The 22,490-nt window shown below is 35.5% G+C and overlaps 1 protein-coding gene across 3 annotated transcripts in view; it reads left to right on the top strand.

Annotated features, from left to right (window-relative positions):
• The window catches only part of edil3a (EGF-like repeats and discoidin I-like domains 3a), a 326,360-nt gene extending 308,989 nt beyond the window's left edge, over positions 1-17,371 (top strand). For all 3 annotated transcript variants that reach the window (XM_005165251.6, XM_005165250.6, XM_001332580.10), the window contains one exon: positions 16,866-17,371. In XM_005165251.6, coding sequence (XP_005165308.1) covers positions 16,866-17,015 — 150 coding nt within the window. In that variant the 3' untranslated portion in view covers positions 17,016-17,371. The remainder of the gene's footprint in view (positions 1-16,865) is intronic.
• The last annotated feature ends 5,119 nt before the right edge of the window (positions 17,372-22,490 follow it).

Here is a 22,490-nt window from a genome sequence, read left to right as displayed (position 1 = left end):
AATTTAGATCTGGTCTAACGCTAGTCTTTCAGTGCAATTTATCTGGCTGTTGGCAATAGGGTTCTTTGGATGATGGGCATTGAAGATGAAACTGAATACACTGCAACCTACTATTTATTGTCTTCAGGTGAAATGAGCTCTGGAACAGCGGTTGCATTAGTGCTGTGGATTGGCTTGCAGTCATAGACATTACCCTTCTAGCCTTCTAGACATACCCTTCTAGATCATTTTCAGAGTCACAGAAATAAAAAAAAAAGCTTCTGGAAGCATCTGAGAAATGGTGACAGTACGGTATTAAATAGTTACCGAACAAGTAATATAAACCGTAGGTACATGATCAAATGTGATTTTATGGAGTATAATCTTACAAGGATAATTCAACCAAAAATGAAGATTTTCTCGCTTTCCGAACTCAAAATTATAAATTTTGAAGAATGCTAAAAACCAATATTGATACTGTGGAAATCTGTAACTGGTTTCCAACATTTGCCTTTCCATTTTTCTTTTATTTTCAGTTGAATTATAGGAAAAAAACTCAAATAGGTTTGAAACAATTGTTGTCTTTGAACATTCCCTTTCAGAGATCATTTTTACTATGTATTTTGTGATTAATACAATTACGCTGGCTCTTAAAGTTTACATGTTCAATAAATATGCTTACCCCTGTCAGCATTTCAATGCATAACCTTTTATACATACACAGTTTGGCATTTTATATGTATGAAAAGGTATGGTCTTCTGTTTATTATTACAGCTGCATTTACCACATTTACAAATGTGACCCTCTCTGTGAAAACCCAGCTAAGGTCATGTTATTTGTGATCCACAGTATTTGACATAAATTTTTTCTACACAAGAGTTAGGAATTTTCTGTGAAAATACAACCTTGATATCTTTAATATTGACTGAGTTAGGCCCCGACAAATATTTGCTTCGTTTTAGACACAAAAAAATCATCTTTTTGAGAAATTCTAATTTGAAGAAAAGCTTAATTTAAAACGGCAAAAAAAACATACCTCTAATTATCCTGACTATGTGCCATGTATCAGATTAAAGTTGTGAATCTCCCATTTTTTATGATATACGACACATTTATGGAAAAAAAAATATTTTTTGTAAAGTAGGTCTGTAAAGTATATCGTCATCCTCCAATAAATAATATGATATAGGATATGTCATGTCATCATTTGGGGCAATTTCACAATGTCGTTGTTTAGCAGAAACTTTTGCCCAAAGCGAATCACAATTGAGCTGGCATTCAGTGATTCAACGAGCAGAGACATTTGTATTAGCTGCTAAAATCGTATTAGCTGTTAAACAATCCGTTATCTATTCCTTGCTCTTTATAACAGCTAATCAGTCTGACAGGAAGTTCATCAAACCATAGCATCAGTATGCTTTATAACTGAGTGAATGATTATTGTGGTGTATCCAATCTAATTCCACGAGGAAATGTAACTATTTTATATTTTGTTAGTTTAGTGGCGAGTTCAGTCATATGAAAATGTGCAATTTTAAAAAGGATGCATGGCACCCAACCCACCTCTAAACCCAGCCATCATTGGGTGATGAGCAAATCATACTAAATTGTATGAATGAGATCGTACAAATTCAAATTTGACAATTACGAATTGCTGTGAGATTGTGTTGGGTGTACTAGCCATGAAATGATCTTAAAATAAGCGAGTTACATTGACGAGCTTGGAAACAAAACCAATTAAACAAAGTTCTTTGGTTTGGCGTTGAAGCAAAATAAATAAAAAATAAATGAATAAATAAATAAAAAATCTAAACAGAAAGTTTAAGCAGGCTAATGTCACAGCTTATTTGCACTCCCAGGGACTGGACTGACCTGACATTTGCACTTGTAGAAAAATATTAAATTATTATATTAGCCTATATGTGGGTTCTAAAGGAAGAAAATAAATATTAGCACTGTTTCTGTACCGAAAGTAAACCCAGAGATGGTTGCAATCAGTGTTTAGGTTGCAAACCTCAGATTATTATTATTTATTATTTATTTATTTATTAAGACGCTCTTTTTGTAAAATTGTTATTTTAGTATTTGTTATGTTAAAAATGCATATCTAAAAAAAACTTTTAAAAACATCATTTATTGCAGCAAACAGTAATAGCATATTTCTGTCATTCTCATGGGTATATACTTTCATGGAAATTAATTAAGTGACTTCAGCCAGGGTTTTACAGAGGGGATCACATATCCTGCATTTATCTTAGCAAAAAAATCTGCAAGAAATTAGATATTGTAAATTATTTATATAATGTTAAAGCAAATTTTAAAGCAGTAATTAATGCACATTCCAATAGGCTGTTGTTTTGACCAAATTCTTTTTATACAATTTTTATAAACAGTATTCCACATTTATATATTTATTGTAGGTTCTATGGTAAATTTAATGGACAAAATAGTAGCATTTATTTCAATTCCTTACTGATCCCACACTTTTGAATGACACTAAGCCTACAAATATGTGCACTAAATGTGTTTAAAATAAATCAGAATAATGTGGAATTCATATTTTATTTGATTGACAACTCAAAAAAAGCACAAACATAATTTGAAAGCTGCCATATGAAACTTGCTTCAGCAAGCGGGGTAATGAGCAGCTTTGATAAGTTGGCATGCTTGAGTAATGACAGAAATTCGGATCAGGCCCTTACAGGATTGCTTTCCTGCTGAGTCACACCAGATCTTCTCGGTTTCATCAGCACTCAGGGGAAATAGGACAACTGTACCCATGGAGCCCTCACATCTGATCTATTGTTGGAGAATTGTTTGCTGTGATCAGCATAGTCTGTTCCTCTGTTACTACAGTATATGGATGAGTTAAAAAATGACTTATGAAGGAGAAAATGAGAAAGAATGTTATATTAAATGTGATTGTGTCCTCATTTGGTCTCCGCCAGGGTATGAGATGTCAAGTCACTGTAAATCATATTGCCTGCCACCTCTTAAACACTTACTTTTATAAACAGTCCAGAAAAGGCCAAGAGCTCACGCAGTATCTCCATCATTAGTTAATAACATTAAATTGAGCGAGCTGCTGCACTACAGATGACACCGTAACACTGCACAATATGAATTTGGCTCAGATGAAAGCAAATGAGGAGGATAATGCCAGCTGGCACATAAGATAAAGCATTATTATATAGTTTATAATATGATATAAAATATGTTGTTGTACTTAAAGGGTCATTTGTTTTATAAAGGGAGTATTTGGCCATCATTTTAAATTCATGTTACTGCCCTTGTGTGAGCATGCAAACTGTGAAATAAATACAAGATGGCAAAATGAGATGAGAGATATGTTCATTATAAATAAACTCTGGCTGCTCTTTATTTTAACAATCCCAATTATGTTGCCTAATTTGCAACTGTATATCAACTATCCAGTGTTGTGCTACTGTAGTTACTGAAAAATAGTAAGTAGTACCAGTTACTTCATTCAAAAAGTACCTCAATTACTTTATCGATTACTTAAGCCAAAAAGTAATGCGAAACTGTTAAAAGTAATTTTTGAGTTACTTTTCCAAAGACCATTTTAATGCTCCTATCAATGCCCTTATAATGTAACTTAAGTGCTGTATAAAAAATATACTTTGGTCAGCTTCACAGATTTAATTAATTTACATTCTCACAACTAAGACACACAACAAACTTAAACAAAAAGTATTTTTTTAACACTAATTTAAGTCAGAACAACGGCACAAAAATAAAAATATCACAAGGTGATAAACCAGCTGAATAATATATTCAGAAACAAGAAGCAAAAACTAAAGTTACTTTAACATCATAAAAGACAGCTTGAGTATGAAAATAGCAACACTATACAACAAACACAAAACCTTTATGAACTAAATAAAAGAAATTAATCTGAATTATCATTCATAATAAATTTGGTGAAACTCAGCAACAAAAAACTGCTATTATAGACAACCATAAATTTCATCTATTCTAAACAAAACAAAAACATAACAGCTGCCCCAAAATTTTATCTATGACCAATTTTTTTCAAACTAACCACAAATTAAATGTGGTATGTCAACAAATCATGGAAAATAAGCGGTATATATTCAAAGTTCAAAATCTGCGGTTGTATAACAGCTTTAAAAATATGTAAAACAACAAAAAATAAAAGAAAAAAACAAAATTATCACAGCATTTTTCTGAGGAATATAACACTATACATTTAAGTAGCGTGTTCTGAAATATAACAGAAATCACTGAAGTCACTGATTTGTCACTGTGTCTACTGAATGAATCAATTTTGACATACAGATAACAAATATGTGCTTATTTGAAACAAACATAGTATTATTAGAAATAGTTATAATAATGGTAATGTTAATAGTCTCTCGGTCTACCTCGTGCACATTCTGTCTCTCTCACAGCAATCCCACAATCCCGCTGTTAACAAGAAGATGTGGGCTAGACTGCAGCCAAAATTAATTAACTTACCAAGTAAGGGACAAACGCATCATATTGTAACATTTATATATTAATATGTTATTATGTTTAAAAAGTAATGCGTTAATGTTACAGTAAAAGTAATGTTACAGTATTAGATACTATAATGTTGTTACAGTAACGCATTGATGCGTTATTGCCCAACACTACAGGTAACCTACCTGTCCTCCTACAAATATTATTGTATAGGTTGTTTTTCATCTCGCTGTCCCAAATAAGCTTTTACTAATTATTAAATATCACCCCATTTATCCCATTTTTTTTAGCATTTGCCATGTTACCGAAGATTATTTGGGAAAGCCTTTCCTAACTGTTTAAACTTTTTTTAAGTGGTCCTGTTGCATCATGGCTGAATAATTATAAGCACAAACTGGAGCTTTCAACAAATGCAAATAAATATGTTTTTAGACCTGTAATTATAATTCATTACTTACAATGAACATGGAAGGGGTCTGCAGCTTGGGAAATCGCACTTTACCTGTATTTGAGCTGTGAAACTGACAGCTTTCTACATTTTTAGCAAGTATATTTGTTTGGGTGCCATTGTCACCCTATGCCACCCCTTTAGAACTGCCCCTGTCTAGCGAGTGCTAGAGGACACAGAAACATTAGTGCTAACGCATTGTACCATTTAGTATGTGTGGATGCCAATGAATAAATCTGTGTTTAAAAGTAGGCTACATCAAATAAATATTACAGTAAGGCTTTCATTGTGTAGCAAGCAAATTGAAAATGATACACATTTATATTAGTAAACAGGAAATAGAACATAATTCATTAAGGAAATGACTCTATGGGCGTATTTAAGTGTTCTTTTATTTATGTATATTATTTATTTGTTTTATTTTATTTATTTATATTTTTGTTATTGTTATCCATTCCATATCTCCCACATATGAGTGTTTTACCAAGGTGGTCTGTGTTGCAGGTTGGTGAGTAAATATACTTGCAGGGTTACACAACTGAACAACACCGGCTTTTTATTAATGATTGTTCAAAGATTAAATACAGAGAAACAACCCACAACCAATTACAAAAGACTCTGTACTAACAGTTGATTACAGGCAATTTTCTCGATTAATATCTGAAATATTCCTTTTACTATGTTCTGACCTGCCATGTAATGGCATTTTTTTTTGCCTAAACTTGCTGACCACTCATTCATTCATTCATTCATTCATTCATTCATTCATTCATTCATTCATTCATTCATCTTTTGTGGAGGACAGTAAAATGTTGATATACTCTTTGGTTATAGTTGGTACAATATGTTCAGTTTATTTTATTTTATTATTTATTTATTTATTTTCATTTACTGTCACCGCTTTAGGTACATTTAAAAACAGCTACAGGGTGACCAAAGCGCTGTATGGGTAAGAGTAAAAGATAGGTTAATTATACTAATAGCAAAAAAAAAAAAAAAAGATAAAACAAGACTCTCATTAAAACCAAAAAGCTACAAAGAATAAATGTGTTTTAAGACAAGACTCAGACAAAGTGGATACTGATCTAATAAAAAGTGGGAGTTTGTCCCGCAGTCTGAGACTGGCTACATCAAAGGCTGAATTTCCCCTTGATTTTAGCCCAGATCTGGGTATTTGAAGGAGAAGTGTAGTTTCAGATCTAAGACTTTTGGTGGGAAAGTGTGGGTGGAGCAGATCCGAAAAATGCCTGACCTGTACTTGCAGTACATATAACTTGTGAATGCTATGCATATCCATGACATTTAAGAGACCTCAGGCACTGGCTTACTACCTTAATCTTTCAGTTTCCCTGTCTTTTTAGGTGTAACATAAGAGACACATAATAATAAGTTGATAATATGTATGCAATTTTCTGTATTTAGTTATTAGTAAAATAACTGTAATTTTCTTTAAATCTATGCTATTAGACATTTAGTAATTCAGATCAACAGCAGCTTTGGCACCTGGGCGCTAATAAATAAAATAATCATGATTGTTGTGTTTTCATTGGTTTGTTTACGTATGGGTTATTTCATGCACAAGGCAAACTGTCCATGAATCAGTTGGCCAAGCAGACAAATGTGCTTTATATTAAACTAACTAAATTAAATCAAATGAAAGTAAATCATAACTTTTTTTTTCTCTCAAGGAGAGCAAAACTTTACAAAGTCTTCTGAAAAATTATCTATCTGTCCTTGTTGTATCATAGAAAAAATGTATACATGTTATTTGGTAATTCATGGCTTAAATTTGCCATGAAACGGAACGTAAGATTGCCTTTTGTTCCATATAATGACATACATCCCATTGAAATGGTCTTGAAATGAGAAATGGCGATTAACTTAAATTAAAACTTAAATGTAATAAAGTACTTAATTATGTATTTAGTGGAGCTGCAAGTAGTGATTGAAAATGCTTTGCAAATTACACACATATTAATCATTTTCTTTATTCTGAATGGAAATATGTAAGGGCTTTGGTAAATGTGGGCTCTATTTAATGATCTAGGCGCAAAGTCTAAAGTGCATGGCGCAAAAGCATTAAAGGCATGTCCATATCCATTTTTGCTATTTTAAGGATGGAAAAATACGCCTTGTACCGAGTTATGGGTATGTTCTGAGAATAACGTGCATTAAACTAATTAGAGTCTTATCTCCCATTCCCTTTAACAATCAGTTGTGTCGCGCCATGGCCTATTTGCTATTTACATATAGCAGACTTTGTAAGTGGAAAGGCTGAATGCTTCACTAGCGAGAAAACAGTTAAACACAATCTGTGCGAGGATAAAGAATAAGCCTTCTCCATTCAGCCCCTTTCCTTTCTTCTTCTCTTTACTTTTACCCCTTTACTTTGTGGGTTAAGGAAGCGAAGTTATGCACACTCCACTGAAGACATCCATTAGTCTACATATTTAATTTTGTTTGTTAAGCACAAGATTTTTTTCAAAACTATTTCTAAATTCAGTTGTAATTTCCAGCAAAACAAATAAATTAACAATAATAATAAAGTGTGGTCAACAAACAGAGTTATATCCAAACACACTTCTTATTCTTATGCCCCCCATATAGTGATTCATACGTCTCCAAAATTCAACAGGTGGACAAATCTAAACTTGTTTCTATTAAAACAAATATAAATATGCATATAATACATGATACTGCAAATAATAATAACACAAATGCCAGTTTTCTTGAATGAACTGGAAAAAAGGCAGAGAGGCATAAAGAAGGCATGGAGGTAGTGGTTTTTATATTTATGTAGAAAATTATATTTTTGTCCTTAATATCCATTTTAATCCTTAATATATTTTTTCATATGTTCAGACTTTGTGTATTGTTGTATATCCTGTGTGTATTAAGCAATGTGTAAGCGTTTCAACCTAAATAACTAATGCCCTCTGCTCTGAACGTTAGACTTACTTTTAGATGGTCAATGGCGCGGTGTATTTCTGTTCCTCCACGCAATTGAGGCGCCTAAACACACCTTTATTTTAAGCACACCCATGAGTCCACAAAATGACAAAAATGGATTTGCTATTTAAATAACGTGCAAAACGTAAAAATTAGGGTTGAGCTGGTCCCAAAATAGCAACACATCGCGCCAAACACGTCCTGCGCCTTATTGCGCTGGGTGCAGTGGCATTCTGAGGGAGGGGCTTCGGGGGCTTTAGCCCCTGATGTATTGTCAAAAGCCCTTGATATTTTTGGATATGTTGCACCTTAATAAAAATAAATGAAATAAAATAAAAAGTACTTAAAATTAGCACATCACGCGCATTCCACTTAACGTAGCATTTGTGTCGGGTAATTAAATAGTCAGCTGTTCAGTAGTACCTGTTTCTACCGTCAGGTGAGAGTGGCACTGTTGTCAGTAGGTGTTAAAAACACCCCACCACTGCACTGTCATCATTCATAAATTTTTCTGAGGAGCTGAAGCTGATGGTGTAATAATACTACTGTTTCGCCAACTGTTACAACTGAATAGTTCTAACTACTGATGAAGCTTAATATCTATTTTCACAGTATAAAATGTGTGTAGTTTTGGTGAAATAAATTAATTGTAATCAATAAAATGTTTGTCATATCAATGTAAATGCAGGCAAATTAGTAAAAAAAAAACATTAATTATACTAGCTTTCTAGATATGATATATCTAGGCATTTTTATCTAGATATGATATAGCCAGTCACATCTGTTTCTGTAATAGTTAAATCAGTGAGTTAATGCATCAATTATTTTATAGCTATATTCTACTGTAACATGCTATGTCAGTTAGCATTGAATTATAAATCGACTTCTTATGAAAAAACCTAAGATGGCTGGAAGAACACATATAAACCATTTATTCTCGCAGTCATGTAAATGATCAGTTAAAGCCTTTTTATGTTTACTCAGATCTTATTTTCATTCAACTACGGCAATAGGTGGATGCCTTCATCCATATTAGGGATTTCCTGAAATGTTCTGCCACTTTTGTGAGGCATATATGGAATATCTGCTCAAGTATGGATAAAACAGGCATTACATCCATTCAAAGTGCTACAATGCCCACCTATTCTGAGGAAAACTGAAAATAAATCTCCTTCTAAAGACATTTAAAGTAAACATATTTCTAGCATATAGATCTTTGTTTTTATTTTTGCACTATTTTGATACAATTGTTATTATATCAAAAACAGTAGCCTATTAAATATCAATATTTTTCAAGGTGTTGAATTTGGCAATTGCAGTATCTTGACAACACTACACCCTAGTTAATCACTCTGTCCAAATGAACATGTTTGTAGCTTTGTTTCACATTGGATAACAACTGACACTATAAAATAAATCACACTTCTTTGGGGCTAAGCCCCTCATCCCTTTTGACCCTAGCAACGCCCATGGCTGGGTGCATGATAGGGCCCAGTGTGTGATTTAGGGAATTTAGTTTTTAATTGGTAAACATTGCAAATTTTTCATTTAGATTAGTGAATTTCAGTGTATTTTTTTAAGGATGTGTTTTTAGTGTTTATTTTTATTAAAGTGTATTGAAAAGTCTATCACTTTCTGTCTGTCCCTCTATCTACTCATATGTATATCTATCTGTCTGTTTGTCAAGCAGATTTGAAACCAGCTGGCATCAAAGTCGTGCTCAAATGTAATACCCAGATCTGTCCACAGACAGCCTTGTTTTTGCCACGCTCCAAAAGGACTTCAGATTGCCTTGCCACTTTAAGCGTCACTCGAGGGATTTTCACACTGATTCAGCTCCATATGAAGGAGCCACTTCAAAGGACGTGTTTATGAATTGAGCAGTCGCGCAGCTTGAAGGGGCTATGAAGTGATAAAAGTGTCCTCCCCTTGTGATCGAACTCCATAAGCCCTCACCTCCAAATAGAATATCAGAGATACCTGATGCACCTTCTTAGAAAATCCCCCATTTGCTGCCACATGCCAAAACACTCCTTCACTGTGCTTAAGACCACTTGCAGTTGCACAGCTTTACAGTCATGAGCAGTGGAGGGATTAGATTAAGCAGTAAACACCGGGTGCAGATTTACTGGATGTCTGAGATGGATTTGTTGTCTTTGCGACTTTTATGCATAATCGCTGCAAATGTTCTTGGGAGCGCAGGGAGAGAAGGTAATTGAGAGTGACTTGTTTCCATCATGTCTTCAGAGGGTACATCAGAAGAGTGAGATGTCTCATTTGGTTACGGTCACAGCAAGAGAAAGTGTGCGCTGGAGTTTTAGTGTTTACTGTAGCGTGAAAGACTGAAATGGATAAGTACCATAAAAGGGATGTGCATTACACCTCAGTGGGTCTGTTTTTATTCAACAGCTTTTATCAGTCAAACAGCGAAGATATCTGTTGTTCAAGTAATTAACCTAAACGTCTTACGTGGGGAGTGCTGTTAAAATTAATTTCAGAGAACTTCGGCTCAAACTGGTCTGATTAAATTGAAAAATCATGATATTTATTGCGTTTTTTTTGGTAGATAATTAATCGGAAAAACAATGTTTAGATGAGAATAGATCATGAAATCAGTAGGTGTAAAATACACAGTTTTAAAAATACATCTCAGTGATTTTATAGCAAATGATTGATTTCAAAATTTTGAATGGCATGGTTGAAAACGATTTTGGACGTTGTATTTTTTCAATCAAATGAAAAATGTAGACTACACACCACTAATAAAAGTAGAAAATGTCCATACTTCACCTCATGGTGACCTCTATACTGTAAAGTCCATCTGTTAGCCCAATGACAAAACTAACAGCATGGTCGAAGGTTGAATGCCTAGCACTTCTGAAAATAATTGTCTTGTTTATAGAATTTTTTTTTTCCAGCTCTGAATTTAATCTGACTCCAATTTTCAAGTAATCATTAAGTTAAGACTATGTTTCTAATTAGTAAAGGATCACATTCATCAAAAGTTAATAAATTTAGATATTTGATTATTTCAAATACACTATATATTACTTTCAGTTATTCATTCAATGGGGACCAATTGTTGAGTCCATGCGTGGCCAATTTCACTTGCCTACCCCATTTGGACTCACCAGCTTGATTCTTAGACCCCGTTTACAACAATACGTTTTAGTTTTAAAATGGGGTTTTAGAACGAAAACAATCTGTCAACACTGGCGTTTCACCTAGCGTTTCTTAACAGCTCTTCGTCCACACTGCACCGCTGAAAACGTACATCACGTGACCACAGACACACTCTGGCATGTGCTGTAGCCTATGCGTATGTCTGAGCTCCAGGCAGTCAGTGGGTGCTTTGAGCACAAAACCCTAAGTGAGAGCTGTGCAATTCAGGATGGGGTCACACTTTATTTTGATAATCCGTATGTTGAATTCAAGTTACATTGCATCTACATGCCAACTAATTCTTATTAGATAATAAGTAGACTGTACTTGCAAAGTTTCTTATATTCAGTTAAATGTGTGTTGAAGGAGCAGTATCAACAGATATTAAGCAGACAGTCTACTAATACTCAAATGGACCATCAAAATAAAGTGTTACTCAGGACAATTCATCAAGAATCTACAGATGGATCTAATCTCACTACATTTGTTAAATGTGGTATTTAATTCATCTTGTTGTCTATATCTAATAACATATTACCTGACTTTGGTCTTTTGAATCTATTGTTCTTAGGTAATGTGTTTTGGCTGAACGCAAATATGTTAATTGATTACATTTTTTAACCACGTTTCCTTCTGGTGTTCCGGTTTCCCCCACAGTCCAAAGACTTGAGGTATAGGTGAATTGATTGAACTAAATTGGCCAAAGTGTATGTGAATGAGTATGTAAAACATATGCTTGATATGTTGGAGGTTCATTCCGCTGTGGCAACCCCTGATGAATAAAGGGAGTAAGCCAAAGGAAAATGAATGAATGAAAAAATGGCACTCCTGGTTGGTGTTATAATGCCTAATAGTGTTCAATTTATTTAGACACTGCAATGAAATGTGTGTTGTTCTTTTGTGTGGTGTTGCTAAATTATAGGCTTAGACACGTATTTCCAATGAGTCTGTTGACTAGTTCTGTTGGCTTCCCTTGTTCAAAACTTTTGAGTTTCCTTCTTCTGCCAAACACAAAAGAAGACATTTTGAAAAGTGCTATAGAATTTGTTCAAATGGGTCGATGGGCCACAGCAACCCACGTATTTGAAAACATGTTTTGTGATCAGCAAACACACAACAGTTTAAAATTACTTGAGAGAGAAGGGGGGGAGAGAGAGAGAGAGAGAGAGAGAGAGAGAGAGAGAGAGAGTGTAAATGATGAGGTAAAACTGTCACTGTAACTCTCTCACCGAACAAGTTGTGCCAAAAAAAATCCATTTGGGAGAATTATTAATGTTCAAAACTGCCTGCAAATATATGCTTTTCATTGACTTCAAGTAGGCTCACACTCTACAGGCTGCTGTATTTGGCCAACATCACTAAAGTGTCATAAGGGTTATGAAATACAAATGAAAGACATATTTTGCACTAAAAGTTGCAGTCTTATAAATCCTTCTTGACTTAAATGCATTTCATACTATCTGTCTACACATACAGCTGGCCAAAATATTCAGGCCTTATCGTTGTATGCTGTGAAACTGGCAGGAAAAGATTGGCATTGAAAGACTTTCCTGTGCACCGAGATTCCTTACAAACATACCAGGAATCAGATGAGAAGTTCAGCGAATGAGTTCATGTTTTGAGCTGCCCTTTTACCTAATCAATTTTTTATGACATTTCCCCTCGCTCTGCCTCTGAGAACATTGAAAAGAGTTGAGCAGCAAAACAAGACACTCACTCCATGGTACAATCTGGAAACGCTGATTCAGTGTGGAAAAGAGAGAGAGAGCAAGAATACAGTACTGCATGTCACACATTCCTGTAATGCTTGTGACACCAGCTTTTAGACACATAGGATCTCTGTGCTCTTATTGTTTACTCTGCACTGATGAATATGTGCTGTCAGTGCAAAGAGTTTAGCAGGATTTATCTTTGAAGCCCACATGAAGACTCGCTTCTTAGCCAAGCTCTTTGCTGCTTTCTGAATTTTACCCTTCTCTGAACTCTTTAATCTGAACATACTTGAGCTTTGTTTGCCTTCAGTGACTGATCAGCTGCACACTCAGAGGTTGCTCATAAATCATGGACTGCACATCCTTTCTATGACGCTGTATTGTAAATAAGGGCTGTTTGATTGATAGGTCAACGTTTACATCTGCAGTAGGAAATACAAAGTCAGGCTGATTTCATCAAGAGCAATTAAAAAAGGCTGTATTCGTGAATATAGATGTGAACTGATGATCTGTAAGCCAGAACTGAATGTTTTCAAACTATGTGAGGTTTCCACTGGGTTGCCAGGGAGAACTAAAGATTGCATTTTAAGACTTGTTACCGAATTGTATGTTTTCTGTTGCAGGGGACATTGTAAATGCCCAGAGATCCCAGCTTTTACCAGATAATGTTCATAATGCTAATTTTTCTTCAAAAACATCTCTCTGTTTGAATAAGTGAGTGTGTGAGTAACTGAGTTTAGTGTACTCATTCAGCACATGGTCCAGCTGCAAAAATCCAGCTGAAATTTTGATACTGTTACATCCCTAGATTTAGGCCCAATCCCAATTCTACCCCTTAGTCCACAGGTGGCAAACTCAGTTCCAAAAGGGCCGCAGCTCTGCACAGTTTAGTTCCAATCCTAATTAAACACACCTGATCAAACTAATTGAGTCCTTCAGTCTTGTTTGAAACCTACAGGTAAGTTTGTTGGAGCAGGGTTGGAACTAAACTGTGCAGGGCTTCGGCCCTCCAGGAATTGAGTTTGACACCCCTGCCTTAGTCCTTTCTCTTACCCCTCGTTTTGCATGTTCACATAAAGCGGTATCCTAATTGTCTTAGCTTGAAGATGTAGGGCTAAGGGAATACCCCTTCGAATGGAGATTTTTCAGGACCACACTCGAAATCAAGGGGTAAGAAAATTTTCCGGAATACACCAGCCACAATGGCAGTATAGCTGCACTCGGAAGTCAGGAGATCCATAAATTGAAGGTTTTGCAACAAACAAGCTTATGTTTTAATACATTCGCAACCGCTTTTTTGTTATACCGTCATACCGGCAAAAAAAAAAAAAAAAAAAGATTAAATAAAAACTGCTTGTATAGCACTCCAACAACATTCTGTCACTCGACGACACTCAAATACCCTGTTAGAAAAGTATAGTAGCAGGGAATGAGCTTTTTTTAGTGTCTGCTATAATGTTAATGTTGTTTTGTGTATATACATAGATGAATATGGCCACGCTGTGAATGCGCAGTACAGTTACAATCTTATTGCCACATTAGATCATTATGATAACATGATATATGCCTTCAGCGATTTCCTGAAGATAAATACAAAAAAAAAAAAAAATAGCACAACTGGAATAACTACAGCAGTCGCGATCGTCTGATCTCAAATGAAGCAAGAGATCACACTGACATATGATGACGTGTGCAGGTGTTGTAGTGCTGTCCCATTTCTTAGTTGTACATTTTAAAGCCCTTCTCTTTCACACTCTGATTCAAGGGTCAAGGGGAAGGGGTAGGGGTACAAAAATAGAATTAGGATGAGGTCTTAATATATATTTGTTATGTACATTTTATGTAGTTTATGTCTTAATTTGCATTTGTTTTAAGATTATAACACTCATTCTAAACTAGAATTTGAGTGAATTACCAATCATTAATTTGTTGATTCTTTAAGCTGCATTAATACAAAACTTAACTCATAATTTAACATCTTGGAAAAAAAAAAAATCTATCAATCAATCAATTCCAAATCTACCCCTCAGCCCTTCCAGTTAACCCTACCACTCAGTTTGTGCATTCACGTGAAAGAGTAGGTGTGGCTTCAAAGGGACTCAAGGGGAAATTCAGCATAATTGTATAATATTAATGCTATTAAGGCAGCATGGTGGCGCATTGGGTAGCACAATCGCCTCACAGCAAGAAGGTCACTAGTTTGAGCCCTTGCTGGGTAAGTTGGCATTTCAGTATGGAGTTTGAATCTTCTCTCCATGTCGGCGTGGGTTTCCTCCAGGTGCTCTGTTTTCCCCCACAGTCCAAAGACATGTGCTATAGATGTATTGAATAAAGTCAATCGACTGTAGTGTATGAGTGTGCAAGAGTGTGTGGGTGTTTCCCAGTGGTTGGTTGCAGCTGGAAGGGCATCTGCTGCGTAAAACACATACTGAATTTGGCAGTTCATTCCACTGTGGTGAACCCTGAGAAATAAAGGGACTACTCTGAAAAGAAAATCAATAAATGAATCATGCTATTAAAATATATATTATGTATTATTATATGTATAAATACTGTAATGTTAAAGGAATGTTTATTAACTGATAAAGAGAGCTTAATAAAGACTTCTGTTTATTTTAGCCATAGTGGAAATGAAACATGTCTCATATATAGGTATTAATAAAAGATGAAGCACAGGCTGTAGTTTTTCTGACAAATAGTTTCAAACTAAATTGGACATGCTACTCTAAGAGATTAGGAGAACTGACAGAGATCATAATTACACTTTTAAATTAAGCTGTTTATTCTGCAGTTCGTTTTCAGGGCATATAATTCACAGAATATATCAGCCTGCTATAATGATAGACTGCATTAAAGAGGGGGAAAAACACAAGTATTAAGGGCATTATCATGATGAACTCGTTCAGTTACAAACTTGAGTTTTTGTGGCTTACACTTTTCATTGATAAAAGATTCTTTGGTAACACTTTATTTTGATAGTCCAGTTGAATTTTATTAGATTATCTGCTTAATGTGTTGATTCTGACACTGATTCTGATACTGACATTTAACAGTCCTTCAACAGACATTTAACTGATTATAAGAAACATTGCTAACCATAACACTAACCCCAACCTAACAGTCTACTTAAAATCTAATGAAAATTAATTGGCATGTAAATGCAACATAAATTAAATTAAATAAATGGACCATTAAAATAAAGTGTGGCCAATTCTTTGTCCACTTTTTTGCTGCCACCATCCTCACTTGTCTGTGTCACTTGTCACTTTTACAGTACAGTCTTTGGTGTCACATCACATGTCTTGTTCTTGCACGGAAAACTCCCCTGCACAGTTGTTTTGGTGCTGCCTTGTATCTGAACGCTACGGCCTCTCACATGACAGCAGGGAAAAGCACAGCCAATCACATTGTTCATATATGTTTGGGGGTGGTACGACTCCTGGAGAGAACGTGATTTAATCTTTTCTGCATGTCTAGGTTAATATTGACAGCACAATTTTATTTTTTTTAAAGTGAATTAAATTATTGATGGGGACCGTCCCCTCCATTCACACTAAATCTACGCCCCTGGACGGTTCAGTTTTAAAGAAAAGTGCTGTCACTCAGTAGAATGGAGATTGCTTTAGTTATATTGTTTTGTATTATTTTAAGTCGTTTGGAATGCAATGACGCAGTCAAGTCTTTTGCTGAATAGATCCACTATTTTTGACGCTCGAAAAGTCCATGAAAGTCATCGTGGCCGGGGTTTGCATCTTTGATAAACTATGACTATGATAAAATGTTCATTGAAAAGTAAGGATGATTTATAAATCCAGTTGAAAAGTGACATTATGTCTTCAGTTTTGTGCTCATGCGTGATTTGCACTCACACTACAAGTGTACATCGCCAAAGCCCAACTGAACTGCGCTCTGGCACACCTCTTCTGATTCGAGGCACTCACACTTATCAAAAAAACTGGGAAATGTGCCCGGGCAAGATTCGGATAGCCTAGTCTGAGTTCACCCTATCTTGAACTGGTCATTTGTGATGCACTGTATATATTATGTGGGGAAATTGAAATATGTAATCATGTTTCATGTAAACAGTATATAGTGTAATTAATTGTAATTTTTATTGTTTTTTCAACAGGTCTTTCAAGGAAATTTTGATAATGACACCCACAGAAAGAATGTGATAGATCCTCCCATCTATGCCAGATTCGTTCGGATCCTTCCCTGGTCATGGTATGGCAGAATCACTTTGCGTGCGGAGTTACTTGGATGCACAGAGGAGGAGTGAAGACCCCTGTTTATTTTCCCTTTGCTACACTTTGGTCTATATTTAATATAAACTGTGCTTAAACATGTCAAATTAAAATTGATTTCACACAAATTTTCCCATTTTTAAAAAAAATATTACCATTTGTTTATATTCTTATTTTCTAAAGATGCAGAATTTAGTCATCTATCATGCCCTATTTGTAAGTTATTTTTGTGGTGTGTGCCATTTAGTAAATTATTTCATTATTTTTCTAGTATTTTCTTTTTTTTTTTTTTTTGAAGAGCTAAAGGGTGAGTTTTTTTACTGTGCTTTACGCAGTGGAACCACAGCCACTGTACAGTGTCACTTTAATCTAGAACAAAAAAAAAAAATAATGACATGCAGTGCTTCTTGGGCCATGATCACAAGAGATGACAGAAAAGACTAAAATTAATTTGTAAAATATGTTTCTACTTTTATTTGAACAGCAGGGCTGACTGAAGTTACAGTATATCACAAGCGACACTGATATTGTTGTGTAGACAAAAATATGTTGGTATTGTATTATATGTAAAACGCAAAATAACTGCATGATGCAAAAATAAATAGAAGTATAAGACAACAGGATGTATAAGTTCAAATTAAAGCATTTCGTAGATCATTTTTATTAATCATTGCAAATTTTTATGATCTGATTTCCTGTACTTTTCTAAAGACACTGTTACATGCTTCATAATGTAATGACATGCCAATAAAGTTTTGCTAAGAAAAAAAATATATATAAAATACTCAAATTTTGGAAGAACATACATCTTAAAGGGCACCTATGATGAAAATCATCTTTTGTAGGCTGTTTGGACAGTACTGTGTGTAGGTATAGTATGTCCACAGTCATATCAGAGTAATATAAACACAATAAGTCTCTTTATTTAAATCCCTGACATTAAAATAGGTTCCAAATCCCTTCTATTTCCAGGCCCACCACAACGTGACATAAGAGTGCAGTTTTCCCACCCATCGAATTTATTGACAGCTGAGCATTAACATATCTCTTGCAGGACTTGCACAAAGCAACCGGGATTAAAAGATCTGTTCAGCTCTCTGTGATTATCAGTCATCATCAAATTTGATCAAGAATGAGTTTTATAAGTTTAAAAAGTTTTTTAAAAGTGCATGTTTGTAATGAATTACAGCCATTTTACCATCTGTACTTTACGCCACATGTCAGTACAGTTAATAAATAAGACTCTTCAATCTAAATTTGTAAACATTAAATGAGGTTTATCTTGTACATTATCATAACGGATATCCATACTGCAGGAATATTAATGTCTATCCTGTCACATTTGCCATGCAAAAACAATGCAAAGTTAAACAAGTTCATGAACTTTGTAACGGCAGTCTGTGTGACTCATTATTGCAAAAAGGCTTTAATTAACTCCACAGCAAATACATCAAATAATCATTGGGAAAGTTTTTACAGTAGTATTTCTCAAACGTTATATGAGATCTGCTTCCTTCATGTCTGGCATTGTGCCATTTGTCTTACACAGACAGAGATTGAGGCACACTCTGACAGGCACGTTCAAACGGTAGGTGGGGAGAACTCACATTAAAGGCACAGGCAACAAAAACAGCTATAATGTGTTCAGAGCAGAAAATTCCAATATTCTAAAAGCTATATTAAATAATCTGATGGCTGTTTTGAGCTGAAATTTTACAGGCACATTCTGGAGACACAAAAAACATTTTAAATTTTGAAAAAGGGGTAAAATAGGGAAAAGGGTATAAACGGAGATCAGCTCCAAGTGGGTAGGCCTTCGAGCTCCTAGTGGGAGCCTACTCCAACCATAAACCCAACCTCACAGTAACCATTAATGTTGTATTAACGCCTACACCTACACCTACCCCAACCCTAAACCCAACCTCACAGTAACCTGGTCTGTTTTATAAATATCTGCTCCACCTACACCACCGTAACCCAGCCTACTTGTGGTTTAAGTCCCTAACATTTGGAGGTCACCCACTTGCGGTGTACAGACTTGGAGGTCTCCGGGCTGCAACGATACCTACTTCAAAATAGGTGCCCTTTAAAAGGTTAGCATCACACATATAGACAATTGACAAAAAGTCATGAAGGAAAAGTTGGCATGTAGGCAGTCTGTAACAATGACAAAAGAAATTTAAACGAAAATAATGTCTTTGGATTTATGTATGATTTTGTGTAACTTCCAGACATCTCTTTTTATTTAGGCTGTTTACCTGTACTACTGTATTTTTGTTTTTCTTGTTTGTAAAAACCTCAGGATAGATGCCGTCTTTTTTATTACTTGCAATTATAGACTTCAACCTAACTTTGGTGGAATGCAAAGTCCCTTTGAAATATCCCACATTTGTATTTGCTTGTTAGAAAAAAAGGAAAAAAAAGTTGTATGGAATATACACTTGAGTGGGATTATTCTCTCCTTTTTCTTCTTGTTTTCTTTTTTGGCCCCTTTACAAAGGCACCGATAAATGACAGCTTCCATGTATGGAAAGATTAGATGCAGATGTTCATACAGCTGTTAGGTAATCATCAAAATCGAGTTATGCATTTCAAAGGTGAGCACCATTGGGTTGTGAAATCACTGCATCAATTTACTTTTTTGGGGGGGAAATTTTCTGGGCTCATGACCCAAATGTGATATACACATGCATATATACAACAAGAACCCAGGGGGTAGGGTGTTATACTATTTGTACAGTCTTGAATGTTACCTAAAAAAAGTTCAAAATGTGTTAACATACAGTATATCATACACCAGAATCAGCGTACACATCACTTACACTACCATCTTTTTTAACTAACCGATAAGTGTTGGCATCGTGTTTCTCTGTTTATCATGACTATTGACATATATGGAGGTAATATCAGTAATTATTGTCTAACATTTCCCTGTGTCTGAGACTCTTCTCTAGCACTGTTCAAATGACTTGTGTGCACATAATTTTGTTTGCACATTTTTTGTACAGACCTTTTGAGAATGATTGTGTGTTAAGAAGAAAAAAAAATCTAAATGTGAGGTCCACAGGCACATCCTTTGAAAATGATACCTAAAATATATACATATATTGGTGGGTCTGATAGTCCAGCATTTACATTACATGTGCTGTGAATAGTGATTGTTTGAAAACTTGTATAGAGTAAAAGTCAAGAGAGACCCGGTGTGCCACATACTCCTTTGGATTTGCATTTATGCTGTCAGCTGTTAAAAAAAAGAAAAAGAAAAAAAAAGTCATGTTTCTTTTTGTTTCATTCTGTGTCAAGCAAGTGCTATATTGTCAAACATAACAATTACAAATTATTAGTTAAAGCGAAGTGTACAAAGGAGGACAGCCATTGCTAACATATAGACAGCTCTTTTGTTTTGGACAAATAAAATAAAATAAATCTGTGAAAAAAAAAGTTTGTCTGCTTTTTTTTAGCTTGTTACGGTTTGAAAAAAAAAATGAACAAGTATAATAGTAATAGGGTGATGCGGTGGCGCAGTGGGTAGCGCTGTCGCCTCACAACAAGAAGGCTGCTGGTTCGAGCCTCGGCTGGGTCAACAGGCATTTTTGTGTGCAGTTTGCATGTTCTCCCCGTGATGGCGTGGGTTTCCTCCGGGTGCTCTGGTTTCTCCCACAAGTTCAAAGACATGCGGTACAGGTGAATTGGGAAGCTAAAATGTTTGTAGTGTATGTGTGTCAATGAGTGTGTATGGATGTTTCCTAGTAATGGGTTGTAGCTGCAAGGGCATCAGCTGCATAAAACATATGCTGGATAAGTTGGCGGTTCGTTCTGCTGTGGGTACCCCAGATTAATAAAGGGACTAAGATAAAAAGAAAATAATTAATAAAAATAAAAATAATCTGAATTAATAAAATAAATAATCACTTTTTATTGATTGCCATTTAGTGTAATTGTTCAAATCCTCAAGTTTGTTAATTTGCAATGTTTTTTTTTTTTTTTTTTGATTCTTACCAGTTACCAGCATATAACCTTAATATTTTGACAATCCATTTTCATGTTCTGATAGTTTTGTTGAAAATCATTTTTTTTTTATTTTAATTTTACTTAGTTTAATATTTGAATTAATTATCAGTTCCCTAGTTTGGGATAACAGTTTTGAGGTATATTCAAAGCTATGTGACATGAAAGCATATGACATCTACAACAAGTTGTTGGAGACAACATTAAAGAAAAAAATGGGCCATTAAAATGGCTTTGAAATTCGTGAGTGCAATTTGCATGTGCAGCCACTCCTGCAGTTAGAGGTATATAAGGAGCACCTGTGAGATGCCACATCACAATTTTGCTTCAGAGCAAACATAACTCTCTGCAAGCTGTGTTCCTGTGAGAAGTAGAGAGAATTCCCAGTGGTACATAGCTAGTAAACATGTGTCTTTTTCAAGATGTTTTGCCAATGGTGATTTCCTAAATTTGGTGGTTTCCTGCATCTTAATGATGGTCGCAATTTTGGTGCTGCATGTCTGACTGGCCTGAATCATTGCAGCTTATGCTGTGACAAGTGTGCACATTTTTTTGCTGTTCCCCCGGAAATAAAAAGGTTAATAGTCTGGAAGATTTTAGGATTACACCAAGACATATCCTGCAGGCTCACCCCCCACTAATCTCCAGTGTGCTCCTGTTCAAGCTTCAATGGGGTGTGCTAAGAGGTCAGGGCACTTTTATCTTCTGGGATGGTTGTGCCTGTGAGTCTTGTTTTCATTGCCACCACATTTGAGCTGGAGATCTACATGTCTCCCCGCCCATTAGCTGGAACAGCGGTATGGTCTATATGGGGCAAAAAAGGTAGGCTCCCTCCTTTTCAGGAGTGAGTGAGCAGTCTAGTGAATGGAACTTATCAACTATGGCCGAATAGTTGCTCCCTGCTATCACTACACCTGCTCCACTAATGCAGCCTCAATATTGGCTTACCAGTTGCATAAAGCTCACTGCAGGTAATGCAATCAAATCTGTCCTTTATGCAGAGATGAAGTGCAGGCTAGCATCCTGTTCTTCACAGCACCCTTTAAGAGTAGTGGGTTATAGTCGTTATATTCTTTTTTTTATTATTATTATTGCAATCTTTTGCTCGCACAGAAGCACATTCTTGAATGTATCCATCTTCTGGATTGAATTAAAGTTTTGACCTGCAACTTCATCCTGACAAGGCCCAGCTGATAAGGATGCATTTTAGAGAGGCATGGGTCAACCTGTATGCTTCTCCCAAATCCACATAATTGTTGTTTAATTGCCTTTATGGCATGAATGCATTGACTCACAGCTGGCCCTGAAGCTGCACAATTATGTTTCTCCCAGTGAGTCTTCTCGCACAGACCCAGTGCAAAGTCAGGGAGGACGTGGAGCAGGTCTTGTTGGTTGCATTACTGGGCAACGCAGAGACCTGGGCTCCCAAACAAAATTATCTGATGCTTAACACTATCCGTTGGGTTAGAGCCCCCTCTATGAGGCACACATAAGCCCTGAAG

Source organism: Danio rerio, chromosome 5 (assembly GCF_049306965.1).
Source record: "Danio rerio strain Tuebingen ecotype United States chromosome 5, GRCz12tu, whole genome shotgun sequence".
Classification (NCBI taxonomy): domain Eukaryota; kingdom Metazoa; phylum Chordata; class Actinopteri; order Cypriniformes; family Danionidae; genus Danio; species Danio rerio.
The sequence above is the reverse complement of the archived record's forward strand: the minus strand, read 5'-3'. Positions and strand labels throughout refer to the sequence as shown.